The sequence below is a fragment of the Erigeron canadensis genome, chromosome 9, assembly GCF_010389155.1.
Source record: "Erigeron canadensis isolate Cc75 chromosome 9, C_canadensis_v1, whole genome shotgun sequence".
NCBI classification, from domain to species: Eukaryota; Viridiplantae; Streptophyta; class Magnoliopsida; order Asterales; family Asteraceae; genus Erigeron; species Erigeron canadensis.
The window spans coordinates 2,885,380-2,900,886 of NC_057769.1; the positions used below are offsets into that span (position 1 = coordinate 2,885,380).

The 15,507-nt window shown below is 34.4% G+C and overlaps 1 protein-coding gene and 1 pseudogene across 1 annotated transcript; one reads left to right on the forward strand and one right to left on the reverse strand.

Annotated features, from left to right (window-relative positions):
• LOC122582081 lies at positions 1–4,023 on the forward strand (annotated as a pseudogene).
• A 2,116-nt stretch (positions 4,024–6,139) lies between these two features.
• LOC122581516 (kinesin-like protein KIN-5D) lies at positions 6,140–12,921 on the reverse strand. Its single transcript, XM_043753747.1, is given in 26 exon segments — positions 6,140–6,310; positions 6,666–6,685; positions 6,688–6,816; positions 6,904–7,013; positions 7,092–7,193; positions 7,279–7,484; positions 7,863–7,946; positions 8,027–8,094; positions 8,097–8,184; positions 8,399–8,506; positions 8,587–8,748; positions 9,047–9,222; positions 9,313–9,399; positions 9,502–9,613; positions 9,706–9,786; positions 9,861–9,914; positions 9,998–10,074; positions 10,155–10,224; positions 10,320–10,468; positions 10,471–10,475; positions 10,587–10,684; positions 10,852–11,328; positions 11,422–11,577; positions 11,798–11,927; positions 12,042–12,262; positions 12,825–12,921. Coding segments are annotated over 25 exon segments (3,102 nt in total). The 5' UTR covers positions 12,224–12,262; positions 12,825–12,921.
• Positions 12,922–15,507: the final 2,586 nt, after the last annotated feature.

Sequence of the window (15,507 nt, forward strand, 5' to 3'; positions counted from 1 at the left end):
CTAACCAAAACAGAAAATTTAAAATAAATCATCATCATAAAAATAAATAAAACAATGAGTACAAAACACACACTCAAACATCATACGACTGTGAGTCTGTGACTGTCAAGATTATGATGATGGCTGTCCATTGTTTTAATACCAATTCTATTCCTCTATTCCCTCACAAAACAATATCAACATACCAACAACAATTTAGCCCATTATTTATTTTCAACACTTGTCATCGTGTCTTTTCAGCTCGAAAAATTAACCAGTTGTCTATCATCTCTAATGCCCGGAAGATATCGAATAACAGGTGTTTTTATGGTTTCAAGATTATTTAATTTTTTATATTGTCTGTGTGCTTACTTAAGTAGGTTTTGGAGGTTGAGATTAGTTTTGGGGTCTATTTCATTAGCATACAGTTAAACTAAACAAAGAAAGGTAAAAAAAAAAAAGGACAGCTTAAAGCGTCAACTTATATTGTTTAACTACTACTAAAAAAAAGTTGTATAGGTTGATGAAAAAACCAATAAGAATATGCAAATTGTATAATGTTACTTAGTCCAAATTCCAAACACCAAGCTTACAATAAAAAAAAATTGAGACCCAAGATTTTTTGGGGCCCAAAGCGATTGCTTAGCCCAAGGATACTGTAGAGCCGGCTTCGGGTTACCCGATGGTGAGTAATGTAAATGCCCAGCCTGTTTTCTTTTCCTTTGCCCGTGTCCAGTTCGAACCGTTTCCCTGGCACCCCCAATATATATACCTAGGTGTACAGATTCAAACCGGAGACCTAGGAAATAGGGCTTCTTGCTGCTAGACTACTTGATGATGGTTTTTTTTTTGGCCGCAATTTGAATTTTGGATATATGGATATGGTTATGATGGTATGCATTATGCAGGGTTGTTTCTGCCTTGGTTTCGGAAGAGAGAGTGGGAGGATCGGCTTCCAACAATGCTGATGCGTTCAAGCTAACTTATTTGGAGGTCTGTTTTGTAATTCGTCGATACTTTAGGGATGTATGTTACTGTTTATATATATTAGATTAGACATTTGAAAATGTATCAAACTAGTATGAGACCCAATACGGTGTATGGGGCGGTTGAGATATAGTCAGCCTCTGCCACTACTTAAGATAAAGACTGGTTCCATTTAAGGTAACCAGACCTCCAGCCTTCCTGACATGAGAATGAACCCTTGACCTCTGTCTTCAGAGGCGGGCTCTTTTGATCTAACCCGGTTGGTCCTATCAAACTATAGGCTAAATTTACATAGCGTTACATATATGGGGTGTTCGATGACCCCGACAAGTTATATATACATGATAGAATATTTTAAGTCCGATGCGTTTATGTATACAATAGACTTTAAAACTGAATTGGTTCCCAAACTTGATCTTGTTCCTGGTTATAATATGGGTTAATTGTTTGTAAATTATCCAACTTTCTGTAAAGTACTGTATATCCTAACCTCGATATTGTATATATTGAGCCTTGAACAAGTGATATGTGTGTATTTGATGACTTCTTAACAATATATACAGTAGATGTCATAAAATCGTCACGTTACCAAGTTATAAGTTAAAAGATCATATACATTAAATAACAAGTTTTAAGTAGTATACATACAATACTTTTGTGGACATACCACACCTAACCCTTTGATCTTTTAAGATGTCATATACAAATGATCATTTAGATACAAACTGTTTCATATATGTTTCTTCCTTGAATAAGTGTAATGTGTAATGCAGCAGTAGAAACATTTACAAACTATATCTCAGCTGCACCAAATTTTATAACGACGGATTTTATTTATTGTCATGTACTTACTTTCAACACCCAACTTCTGAATTCCTTTTGAGGATAACAACCTTGTCTTGACTTATGACATCCGAGTTTATAATTGGCATAAGTTATAGTAATCACTGTATGCAAAATCAGCATAACTACAACAGTATAAAAACTCTCAATGCAATCAAAGTCGCTTTGTCTGTGAATAGTGGTGCCAAAAATCCTTATTGAGTCACCAAAAGGGGTACAATCCTGGATACCATTCAAGCTGCACATTTTTTGCTTTTGTAGATCACACATGAATTCCCAAACAAGGCTTTTGTTTCATCAAGTTTTATGTGTTTTATTTGTAGTGGTCTTTAACTAGCACATTGTTGGACGGTTTTAATTCAGGGCAATAGTTGGTTATGGGAGGTTAGTGGAGTGAAGATTTGGTTGATCCAATATTGGTGGGTAACTTGGATTTTGGAATACCTCCTTTATGACGCTGCCAAGAAATACTTGAAGAATTTCACGGTACATTTTTGAGGTCTTGAACTACGCTTTATTCAAATTGATGCCTATATTTATTATGTATGGTATTGGACTGTCTTTGATGTCAATTGCTAATTACTAATACTCTATGAAGTTTGATAACTTTAAACATATAAGTCAGAGCCTAACTATAGAAAGGTTACACAGGTTGAGGATAAAAGGAATATCTAACTTCAATGTTGATTTATCTGATGGATATCAGACAATTAATTTACTGGTGCTTTTGATATCTGATGAATCATCCTAAAACTATATATCGACTTAGATGCTGGTCATATTGCCGTAGAGATTACTGTATTATTATCATACTCATTTTGATTCTAAAGTTTGGTGTTATGTTTAACATTATGTAGCTTTATTGCAGCTTAACGATCTTCCTGAACTTGATTGTGTATTGATTACCCAAAGCCTTGATGATCATTGCCATTTGAGGACATTAAGATCACTTTCTGAAAAGTCACCCAATCTTAGAGTGATAGCCACTCCAAATGCAAAAGTACTCTTGGATCCTCTATTCACAAATGTAAGTATAATGCTACAGTTTATAATCACTTAAAATTTTAAATAAATATTATGACGTTGATAATCTTGATTTATTATGTTCAAAAGTAAGTAGTAAATAACTAACATCATGCATTCACACTTCAGGTAATATATTTAGAACCTGGTCAAAACTTTGAGATTCAAACAAGCAACGGTTCTATCGTCAAAGTAAGGGCAACTCCTGGGCCAGTTCTTGGTCCTCCTTGGCAACGACCTGAAAATGGGTACGTTTTAGTTTTTTTTTTTTTTTTTTTTGAGTTGTAAATAGGAAAGAATGAGAAAATCATTTGTTGAAGCTCAATTTGTTTACATGGTTTAGGTACATTGTAACATCCCCACAAGGGCAAAGTCTTTACTATGAACCTCATTGTGTATACGACAATGAAAAGATTGAAAAGGAAAAGGCCGATATCGTCATTACACCTGTTGTTAGCAGCTTTTGCCAGGTTTTACATTGGTATCAGGACAGGAAGATGCTGTTCAACTTGCAAAGTTACTACATTCCAAGTAATTTAAGAAGAACCTTGATCTTGGGTTGTGAAGTAAATGATGCTATTATTGTGGAGACATTGATATAGTGTTGCCTTAACGGGTCTTTTTCTTCTTTATTTCTACAGATTTGTCGTGGCAATGAAAAATGGAGATCTTGATGGTAAAGGTATTCTTGCAGCTATAGTGAAGTCTGCCGGAACCACAGAATCATTCAAGGTATAGGTCTTAGACTTTTACTGAAAGTAAAACGGTTGCATCTGTTATTATTTTATTTAATACAAGTTGCAAGTGAAATGCTGGTAACTTTGTGATGCAGGAGCTTTTATCAAAGGAACTACCCGGTGTAAAGACACTAGAGCCTATACCTGGTGTAGCCCTCGATATATCAGTATCTTAAATTCCATTATACGTGTTATCTAATTTCCTGGACTATTTCGCATGTGTAAGCTTTCAAAGCCGTACATCGAATGAGTGGAATGGTCCCACATCCTCCCTTTCTTCATTCCTTCGTGTATAGCTTCTTGTTATATAGATAAACAGTCACCGTGCCAGTGCCACTGCTGACGAGGGCTGATCTAGAAGGGCATTAGATATGCACATATGCCTGTTGTTTTTATAAAAAATAAATTTTGTAGTTAAAAATAAATATATATATATACATAAACTGAACAGTAAGACATGTGACTTGTGTTTATGTAGTAGTAGACTAGTAGTAGTAGTGTATTTCACAGTTAAAAATTCAGTCTGTTGGTGGTAACAGATTATACTTGTATATCAGAGATTTTGTTTGTAAAGTCTAGCCTTACTTCTAGTTTGTATATATTTGATGAATTGCCGAATGGATATTAGAATATATATATATATATATAATACTCCGGTGAGAACAGTCTTAAAATAAGAACGGTGAGAACACTTAAAAAACATCATTTTGATGCATTAAAAGTCCATAAAACTAACATAGTGTAGAGCTAATTATCATCATTTAAGTGTTTAACAACACATTGATCCATCAAAATCGAAAAAATCACGCTTTTTTGGATGCATCATTTGAAGAAAATGCATCCAAGATGGATGCATAAAACAAAAAACATGATTTTCTTCATTTTAACAGGCCAATGTGTTGTTATACACTTAAATAATGATAATTAGTTATGCACTATGTTAGTTTTATGGACTTTTAATGCATCAAAATGATGTTTTTTAAGTGTTCTCACCGTTCTTATTTTAAGACTGTTCTTATTTGATTGTCCCCTATATATATATATATATATTATATAAGAAAAGTGAGTCTGTGGTCAACCACGGTACATGGATATATACATATCGAATTGGCTAGTTTGATTCTATTTTATAAAGGAACATTGTCGAGCTTTTGGCTCAACGATATAGTGTAGGTTCAAGTCTCACTTCTGATAAATATATAGACCTGGTTACATAATTTGGTCTGTAATAGCTTTTAGCTATTCGATTTTATCAATCATGAGTTCACGAGTCTCATGAGAACTTATATGCCCAATGGCCCAATTTGATTATGGGTAAATTAATTATACCTAAACTAAATATGGCCTGGTCATGTGGTTCTAACATAAAAAATAATCCCAAATGATGTTTGACCTTATTTTAGCAAGTGATAAACATTAGTAAAATATCCAAGTATAGAACAAAATCGAAGTCTAAAGATATATACAAAAAGTCCTTTTATCAATTCACTGTCTTTTTCTTTACTTTGACAGATCAAAATCGAAGAATTTTTCAAAAAATCATGACTCTTAACCATTTGGAGCCTAATTTAGTGTTAAATTAACTATCGAGAAAGAGAGAGAAAGAGACACAAAAGTATTAAAAAGAGTTACGGATTCATAGATTGTGAGTCCAATTTTTCTGGCTTATTCATTTACATACATTCAGTTACATTATGTCACAATTGTCTATAACTCTAGATATGATTCTAGTAATAATTGTGACAAGCGAAGAACACAGTCTATGGACTTCTTCACTTAATAGATTAATCAAATGAACTTGAATTTTAATCTGATGATTAAAAGTTAGTTAATAGGTCAGGCGACGACTAGTTCACTTATTGGATCACCTCTATAATTTTGGGCCATGTATTATTGTGCACATTCTTACAAAAATATTGAGGTTTTTTATTTTATTCTGACTATTAAAAATGAGCTGACTGGTAAACAACGACTAGTTTACTACTTGTTATGTTAATTAATCGAAATCCACTTTTATACGAGTATTTGCGGGTTATGCGTTATTTAGATTTATATGAAATATCGATGAATTTTTATTTTAAATCTGACTATTAATATGTAGCCAACTAGTCAGGCAAGGACTAGCTTATTTACTCATGATATTAAATCCAAAACCATTGCGTTTCATGTATCGTTCGCATTCATATATCGATTAATTTTAATTTTTAATCTGACTATTAAAAGTTAGCCAACTGATATTATTAGATTAATCCAAAATCACATCTATATTTACAGATCATGTATCATGAACATTTATACAGGATATCGATGAATTTTGATTCTTAATCTGACTGTTTCGAATATTCTTTTCGTACATGTTTAATGCATATTTTGATGTTGAAGTAGAAGAGACAAAATGACCTTTCGAGCGCCCAAGGGACGTATTTCATTGTTTGATAACTTGATCGATCATGTATATGACACCTTAATTTTTATACATTTTGAATGTAAACAAAATATAATTTACCTTGTGGATTTAGCTTTTTAAATTGTTATATACAAGTTTTGTTCATTTGAGTCTTGAATTTTTTTCAGAAACTAGAGGTGCTTCTTTCTCCATTTGGTAGCTTTGAGGAAGATTTTGAATCCCAGAAATGCTTTAGTAGCTCCTCAAAAGATGGAGTTTGTAGTTCTTCAATCGATGTAATCGTTGGTAAATTAAATGGCCTCTTTTTCGGTGTTGAACATGATGGCTCATCAACCTGAAATTATTTGTAACAAAATTTAACTACTCGAAGAAATCCTCAGTTTTCACTTATGACTGGACTCATGGACAAGTATAGTTGAAAGTCATCAATCAAAAGTCAGACTTTTGATACACACAAACTCCTAAATTAAAATTTATTTGAAACTTAAGGTTATTACTGAGACTATATTTTTGTAATCTTAATAACAGCTCTAATTAATTATATAAATGGGTACAATGTGTTTGTGGAATCACCCAAACTCTTATTGACCCGTTACCTGGCCCATGTCTTGTTCTCAGGGCATAAAATTTAATGGGCAAATGGATACAATATTTAAATATACATGGGTTGAGTGAGTGAGAAAACTAACCGTGTAGTCATTTAATAGAGTTTTCCAGCATTTTCAGTAATCTCTATGATCTTATGATAGTGTCCACCCTTTAGTTCTCTCAGTTCTCCACAACAAGGAACGATTATGGAATCAAGGTTTTCGCGTGCATCATGGTCCAGTTGTAACGAATCTGCAATTCATTTGTTTCATATAGGGTAAATTATATGACACCAAAATATTCAAACTTTAATTATTGATTTGTAAACTAGATACTCACGGTCAATTGAGGAAAGGAGGTTATTGCTTGCAACATTTGTATCATCAAGTGCAGACGACACAGCAGCTGAATATCGTGTGCGCAAACTTTGATTGGCTTCCAATCCCTCCCTATAAAAAAGGTGAGAAGGTTAATAAGACGCAGCAGTTACAAATTATCTTTTAATTAAACTGTACTATTTCTTTTACCTGACTATTTCTTCCACAGATGCAACATTGCTTTTCTCTAAGCTGAGCAAGGATTCCTGAGCGTTATTCCATTGCTGTGACCCGATTTTCGCCTTTTGTAAACTGTAACATATTTACATATTTAACTAAAATAAGCAAAATTGACAGTTAAAGAGAAATCATGGATATTTGTATGAAATGCACATACCAATTCTGAAGGACACCGTCCATGTCTTTCTTTCCACATTCAACTGCTGCAATATCTTCAAGATAGTGGTTTTCAGCCTTTTTAGCATAGCTTGTCCACTCATTCCTTATGCAAGAGCTTGAATCTTTCATTGTTGACATTTCTTGATCAAATCTGTTGGCTTTACTAGCTGCACTCTCACGTAGACCATCCACCGCGGTTTTAACCTATATAGTATCATTATAATTATTAATTAGTCTTTCAGAATAAAATTTAAACAAATAAAATTTGAGACAGTGTTTGAATGTGCTTCTAACAATTAAATTATCTATATGTTATTATGTTTAGAGTGTTTATAAACGGTGATTATGTATGAAATTAATAAGAAAAAAGGACCAAAAAATGACATTTATGCGAAGAAAATGAGAGATAGTGTACGAAATGCGAGTAAAGTCAGGCGCAATAGGTCATTCTACTTTTAGAATCTATATCGTTGATCCAAACTTGAAAAACTATGCGAATATAATTAAATAGTCAGCTTCGAAACACAAATCCAAACACCGCCACAAAAAATAGAACATCAACAATCTGCATGTTGGCCCTACCAATTCTTTTTTCCTAGCATTTGAAACTGCAAGTAACTCCGCCACTTTCTCTAGAAGTTGTTTTTCTTCATTTGCAGTGCATTCCTAAAAACAGATTAAGTGAGACGAGTGATACATGTTTTAATAGTAGAAAGAATTAATGAGTAATAGACAGATTCTAATACCTCAAACTTTCTTTCAAGTTCCAATAGTTTTCGGTCATTGACTGTCTGACCCTCTTCAACAATTTGGTCAATTTTGTTGCATGCACGTCTAGTTTATCAAAGAAGCTCATTGTAGTGGTAGATATTGATCGTGATGTTTCAACTGCTCTAGAATGCGCCTGCAGATTACATGGTAAAGGGGATATTTTAATCCATGTATAAACAAAAGAATGATTTGAACTTGTTTTTTCCAATGAAAGTTGTGAATATCCATCATGCTGGTTTGAAATCTAACCTCTCGTTGTATTCCATGTATAAAAAAATAAAATAATGATTGAACTTTTTTTCTACAATGAAAGTTGTCAAATACATCATGGCAGTTTGAAATCTAACCTCTCGTTGTTGTTGTGCAAATGCCGTTAGTTTCTTTTCCTGGCTGTAGAGAATATTTTCAAGATCACCAAGCAATTTCTCAGCTTCTGATGCAATACCCTTGAAAAGCTGGACAGTAATAAAGCTAGATTAGATTATATACTTACAAAAATGATTAATAATATAAATCAGAATTGAAATATAGATACCTCTCCAAGAGCTGAAGAATTCATCGAGACTTGAGAATTTAAATCTCCGAATGTTGATTGTGAATTCCCATGAAGTTCATCCGCAATATCATCCAAAGCTTTAACACCAGAACCATACATTGTTTTTAACTTCTCCAGGGCAGCACGAAGTTCTTCAGTTGCCTACACTCCCCACGTAGTAGATTTATTATTCATTTGTTCATGCCTTGGAATCCACTTACTAGATTCTACATAGAGGTGGCAATTTTCCACCCCTTTACTTACAAATGGGTCAATGCAGTTACATTATCTCTAAAATGTGTACAGGCCAAACAGGTGGAAAGTCGCCCAAAGAGTAATTTAAATGCATAAAACTTCATAAATCATATTACTAAAAGTTAAATCACGTGCAAAAGGTGTTTCAGATCAAGCCATCCCGCCCTGTTACCTGACCCACACACTTTTCTACCTCATTATTTACCTGGGTCTTGGTAGATACAAAGGATTGCATATCTTCCTCCATGCCTTTCAGTTGTTGCTCTTGTTGAGTTACAGAGGCTGCTATAGTCTTATGCAAAGTGTCAAGCTGTTTGGTTAATTGAGATTGGAATTGCTGGACAAGAATTCTGTTTTCATCTTCAAGTTTGTCCTTGCGCTCTGGAGCAGTGAACATAATAAGGAAATCAATATCAATTCTGGCCCCTTGCACCAAAGGATATTCATACAAATTATATCTCAAGGTTTTACCAATCTTGGTGAATAGACTAGTTACGTCTGATGCTGCATTCTCAAGTTCCCCACGAAGGTCAAATGCCCGCTCAAGAAGTGCTTTTTCTGTAAATTTATTAAAATGACCATTGTCATAAACAAGTTCGACCACTTTTCCCAAATAAAAACTTGCGAGAGGTGGGAAAATGGGCAGGTCGGATAACTTACCAGATTTGAGAAGGTTGGAGATAAGATATTCTTTTTCTTTAATTGTTACATTTGCTTGTCTATGCTTTTCTTCAAGAGTGAACAATGAATGCTCAGTTTCTTGCAGCTTTATCTGAAGGCAAAAATAGAAAGTGTGATTCTCTAATTTCAGAGAACTAAAGCTGCAAGCTGATCATGGATCTTGGATTATGAAAAACATCATACCTCGGTCTTCCCAAGCTTATCAGTTAAGTTTGCGGTTATAAGCTGCTGAGAGTTATATAGTTCCTGAAGCTCCATCATTTGCTGTTTATCGAGATAGAAAATCAGGTGCTAACAAAAATCAGAAAATAATGACAATTGTATGTTTTTGATTGTACCTTTCCCCGGGATTCGTTATCAAGTTCCATTCGCTCTATTTTTTCAGCCATTGCCTGGTTTAAATAATAAAGATAAAATAAACCTACTAAAATGATGCAAGTTCATGGAAAATAATGTGCAATTTCATGAGAAGTACCTTCTTCTCCTCTTCTTCCTGAAGATATCTTTCTTTTGGTACGTAGATCCCGTTTTTCTCTCTAGCAGCATAGACCTCTGGTTAAGCATAACAGTGTGTTAATTATGGGCTATCTTATTAGAACTTGGATGAACGAGTAATTAAGTAGTTTCAAAACCTTGTTTAAGTCTTTCAATTTCTGAATACAAGTCCTTCATCATTGCAGATTTCATCAACTTTTGATTAATCTGAAACACCAAAAAGAAAATGTCAAGTCACCGTCATCTGCTAAAATAGGAGAAGTTTTTCAATACTCAAACAAACTAAACTTATCTCCACGAACCTCAGGCTTGTTCTTGATATTTTTCGCACGGTGAGCATAATCTAATGTACTGAGTGTCTCTTCCAAAGAATGGATAGAGGGGGAGATTGTAGCAATAATACATGTCTTAGTTTTCCCTCCCAGTGAATCTCTCAACAATCTTGTTAATTACTATCCCTATCATCAGAAACAAACTCGAAATTGTTGACATTTTCCATCTATAGGTTTGTACAAATATGTAATATCTGATATATCTAATAAGAATATCCACTGTAAATAGAATAATACCTATATGGTATATGTCCTGAACGCTCGACTAATGTATTTATGACTCGGCCAAGTGTAAGCAAGCTTTTGTTTATCTCACCAGCTTCCCTTGCTCTGCCCTGCAACAATTGAACTTTATGAGGACTTCAGAGAAAAAGTTATTGTTCATCTTTATAATATGTAAAACATCCGATAGTGAATACACCCATACACTATAAGTGGAAAAAAACAAGAGATTTAAAATGATCAAAATAGTTCAAGCTTGCTGACATGTGCTACTTCATACCTCTTTTGCACCAGACCTCGATATATTCTCAGAACCAGCAAGATCAACTAGGTTGAGCTTTCCACATCTAATTATCTCTTCGCCCTCTGGAGTACGCTCCTTAATGTGGATTGTGATAGAGAATATCGAGTGAGAACGACTACTTTGTTTATTCATAAGGGTTTCTGCTGTACGCCTTTTAGCAGAGCCTTTCTCCAATATTCTGTATATTTCATCAGCAGTGGAAACTAACTCCTCTTCCAAGCCTCTAACAAGTACACCTCCCTTTCCATCCTCCATAAGTGCTATCGGCTTCTTGGATTTATCTTCCGGAAATTTTGAAGCTTCTTCAGGAGCCAAAAGATCTGTTATTTCCTCATTGTACAGCTCTAGAAACGTAACTTTCATACTATACTCTGCACTTTGAGCTTCTAATATATCAAATATCTGTCTAACAGCCCTGGGAATTACACCTGCATCACTCGGGAATTCCCCATTCTGAACACAATAACAGTTATCATTATCACAATGCATTGAAAGGCCAAAACGTAAAGGGTAAAGGGTCCGTTACATTATGATCCAAAATTATACCTTTTTCCTCCCTCCTCCTTCCATGGTGTACGTTTTTCCAGTTCCTGTCTGCCCGTAAGCAAATATAGTGCAGTTATATCCCTCGAGAACTTCAAAAACTATCGGAGATACAGCTGAGTGATACAAATCCCTTTGTTGGGATTTTGGACCAAATACCTATATATACTTTACCATATTAGCACAAAGAAGAACTCAACAGTTTCAAACAGATAAATTTAATCCAAGTTATCTTTCAAACATCTGCAGTACATGAATACACCCAAAAATTTCGTAAAGATTGTTTTCTTCAAACAATAAAGAAGACGGCTTTGTGATAAAGATTAACCATTTGTAGCTAAGAACAAAACACAAACGAAATAAAACAAAGAAAACAAACCTTATCAAACACAAAAGACCTGTCAATCTGCTTATTAGCAATAGTCTGAACAGCACAAACTTCCCTTTTGTTTTCGGCACATGTAATAACCATCGGTGTATGCAGTTTCTCCTCGTCTCCATTCATCGGTCTAGACATTTTCACAAAACAAAAAAAAAATCATAATCAAAATGTTCAAATAGTACTCATTTATTATCATTAAATAGCTATGGAAAAAAAAAGAAAAAGTAAAAGAGTAACACACCTGCATCTAACAACCACCTGAATGTTAACACCTTTTTCTTTATTATTATTATTATTATTAGTACTATCATATTTACCATTCAGATTTCCATCTGTATGCCTTAGATCTCTTACTGCCTTGTCCGTAGACCTCGGCGTGTGTGACGGTGAACTCGGTATCGTATTTCCTCCTTTCCTTTCCATTTCTGTACTTTTTCAAATCACAATCAACTAATTTCAAATCTGAAAAAAAAAAAAAATCATTAATCTTTTTATATATATTTGTATATATATTTATCTTAAAAATGTTCATCATATATATATACAGATTGCATCTTCAAATCACAGGCAAGTAACTTTAAATCATAACAAATTAACAAGCCTTAAATTTTCATATACATCAAATGTTCATCATATATATATATATACAGATTAAATCTTCAAATAAACTTAAATCAATAAAAAGTTACATATATATATCAAATGTGTATATGTGTGTGTGTGTATATATATACACACACACACAAATCAAACAAAATAACAATGACCCAGATCAAGATTCATAATACATTGACTTGGAACATTAAAAAGATACAAAATTTATAGATACCAAGTTTGACTCATTGAGCTGAGTCAATTAGTACTACTAAAAAAACAGTAATAAATATTGTAGTATGTAACAGAAAATGCAGGTGAAACGGAAAAACAAAAATAAATCTGAAAATTAATAATAAAACAGTAAATTAACAAATTGAGCTGAAAAAATAAATAATATAATATATGAAATATGAAAGAAAAAGAAAACCTGAATGGAATTTGTTGGTGTTGAAAATTGTTGTGAAGTGAATTTAGATTTAGTGTACAAATATAAAAAGAAGTTTTTATTATATAATTTATATTATTTTGGGGTGGTTAAAATATAAAATAATAAAATAAAATAAAAGTAGAGAGAGAGGGAGAGAGAAGTAGAGAGGATCAGGGAATTGAAAAAAGAGAATTATGGCCGTTATAGAGAGGGGCTGTTTGAAATTTTAAGAAGTTTTGTTGTGATCCCGTTATTCAAAATACATACGTTAGAGGTTACCTAATACGGAGTACTTTTTTAAATTAACTAGTGTTATACCCGGCCGTTAGCCGAGGATAACAACCAGACATACAATTGAATCCAAGTCTTTAATTTTAGTATGTCAACCACATCGTTAAACATTACAATGTAGTTCTTAGGACAAAAAACTTTTGTTGCGAAATAAAAAATTGCAAACTGTCTTGAAAGGTATAAATAAGAAGTTAAAAACTTTGACGGTGAAAATAAAAAGACTAACATTGCATCACTGTGAATTTTTAAACATAAAACTTTAAAGGTAAAAAGAAAAGTTTTAAAAGATTTAGTGGTTAAAGTACGAAACACTAAAACGTTATCACCCTAAAAATAATGATACAAGTCAAAAATGGAAACCTAAAGAAGGCAATTAATGATATAAGTCAAAAATAAAAGATAAAACCTTAAAGAAGGCAAATATTAAAAATATATATATATAGGGTGAAGATTCTGGAAGAAGGTGTCTTAAGGAGAGAAGGGAGAAAATGTCCTATTAGCTAATCAGAACGCGACATATGGCAAAATTTTAAAAAAAGCATGGTGACAATTTTGTAAATAAATGAAAGTTTTGTGAAGCTTGGTCAGCTTGGGATCTCAGTGGGTTGGGTCAGCTTGAGTTGGATCAGTTTTGTTTGGTTCAGTTTGATCAGTCAGCTTGGGTCTGGGTCAGCTTGGGGTCATGTCAGGTTTAGGCCAGCTTGGGTCAGCTTGGGGTTGGGTCAGTTTGGGGTCTGGGTCATCTTTGGTCATGGTTGGGTCAGCTTGGGCCCTGGGTCGGGTTAGTTTGGGGTCTGGTCAGGTTGGGTCAGCTTGACACAATTTACACATAATCTACACAAATGTAGATTATGGGTTTTGGGTCAGCTTGGGGTCAGGTCAGGTTAGGTCAGGTCAGCTTGGGGTTGGGTCAGTTTGGGGTCTGGGTCAGGATTGGGTCAGCTTGACACACAATCTACACAAATGTAGATTATGGGTTTTGGGTCAGCTTGGGGTCAGGTCAGGTTAGGTCAGGTCAGCTTGGGTTGGGTCAGTTTGGGGTCTGGGTCAGGGTTGGGTCAGCTTGACACACAATCTACATAAATGTAGATTATGGGTTTTGGGTCAGCTTGGGTTCTGGGTTAGGTCAGCTTGGGTTCTAGGTTGGATCAGCTTGGGTTAGGTTGGGTTAGCTTGGGGTCTGGTCAGGTTGGGTCAGCTTGGGGTTGGGTTAGCTTGACACAATTTACACATAATCTACATTTGTGTAGATTATGAGTTTTGGGTCAGCTTAGGTTCTGGGTTGGGTCAGCTTGGGGTCTGGTCAGGTTGGCTCAGCTTGGGGTTGGTTAGCTTGATACAATTTACACATAATCTACACAAATGTAGATTATAGGTTTTGGGTCAGCTTGGGTCACGTTGGGTCAGCTTCGGGTCTATGTCAGGTTGAATCAGCTTAGGTTCTGGGTTAGGTTGGGGTTGGGTTAGGTTAGCTTGGGGTTGGGGTGGGTTAGCTTGGGGTTGACCAAGCTGACCAACCAAGCTGACCCAGAACCTGGGCTGACCAAGCTGACCCAGAACCCAAGCTGACCCGGAACCCAGGCTGACCAAAAGTTTGATTTATTTACAAAAATGCCACCGTGCAATTTTTTTAAAAAAACGACGTTTCACACTCTGATTGGTTAATATAACCTTCTCTCCTTAACACACCTTGTTATTTGATCTCTCTCCTATATATATATATATAGAAGCCTAAAGAAGCAAATAATGATATAAGTCAAAAAAAAAAATAGAAACCAAAAGAAGGCAAGTTGATATCTACAAACCACATGAACTAAAAAAAAAACAAGCAGCCTCCAGCAGCCAGCTAAGCTGCTTCACTGTTCACGCGAATTCTCTTTATATAGGATATAATAATTTATTTTTACAATATTTCTAAAAGACAAATTAATTTATTATTTTATATTAGCACCCATATTTTACTAAATTAACAGTCATAGCAACTGCACACTCAGCAACATCATCATAATCGTCCAATCCATAAGACTCAGTGTCGCTTGATGATGAGAATGACAAAAATTCTAAAATTTTTCAGGTAGTATGCGTGTTCGTATGTGTGTATATAAATGTACGTGTGTGAATGTGTAAAATATATGTCGGATATATAAGAAATAAACGTTAAAAAAAGAGAAAATCAAAAGTAGCCGTTGGGGGTGGTCTAACTAGCAGTTGGGTGCCAAGTTCAAGGAGTGAGCGGGCGTCCAATTATGAACGGGAGAGCAAATATTTTGGAGCGTAACTCCCTTGGGGCGGTGTACACTTTTTGGGCGTACTTTTGAGGCGTAACGTCTCACTCCAATTCGCCTTACAATGTCTTGTTTTTTTAAAAAGTATTTCCATAAAAAGAAAGACA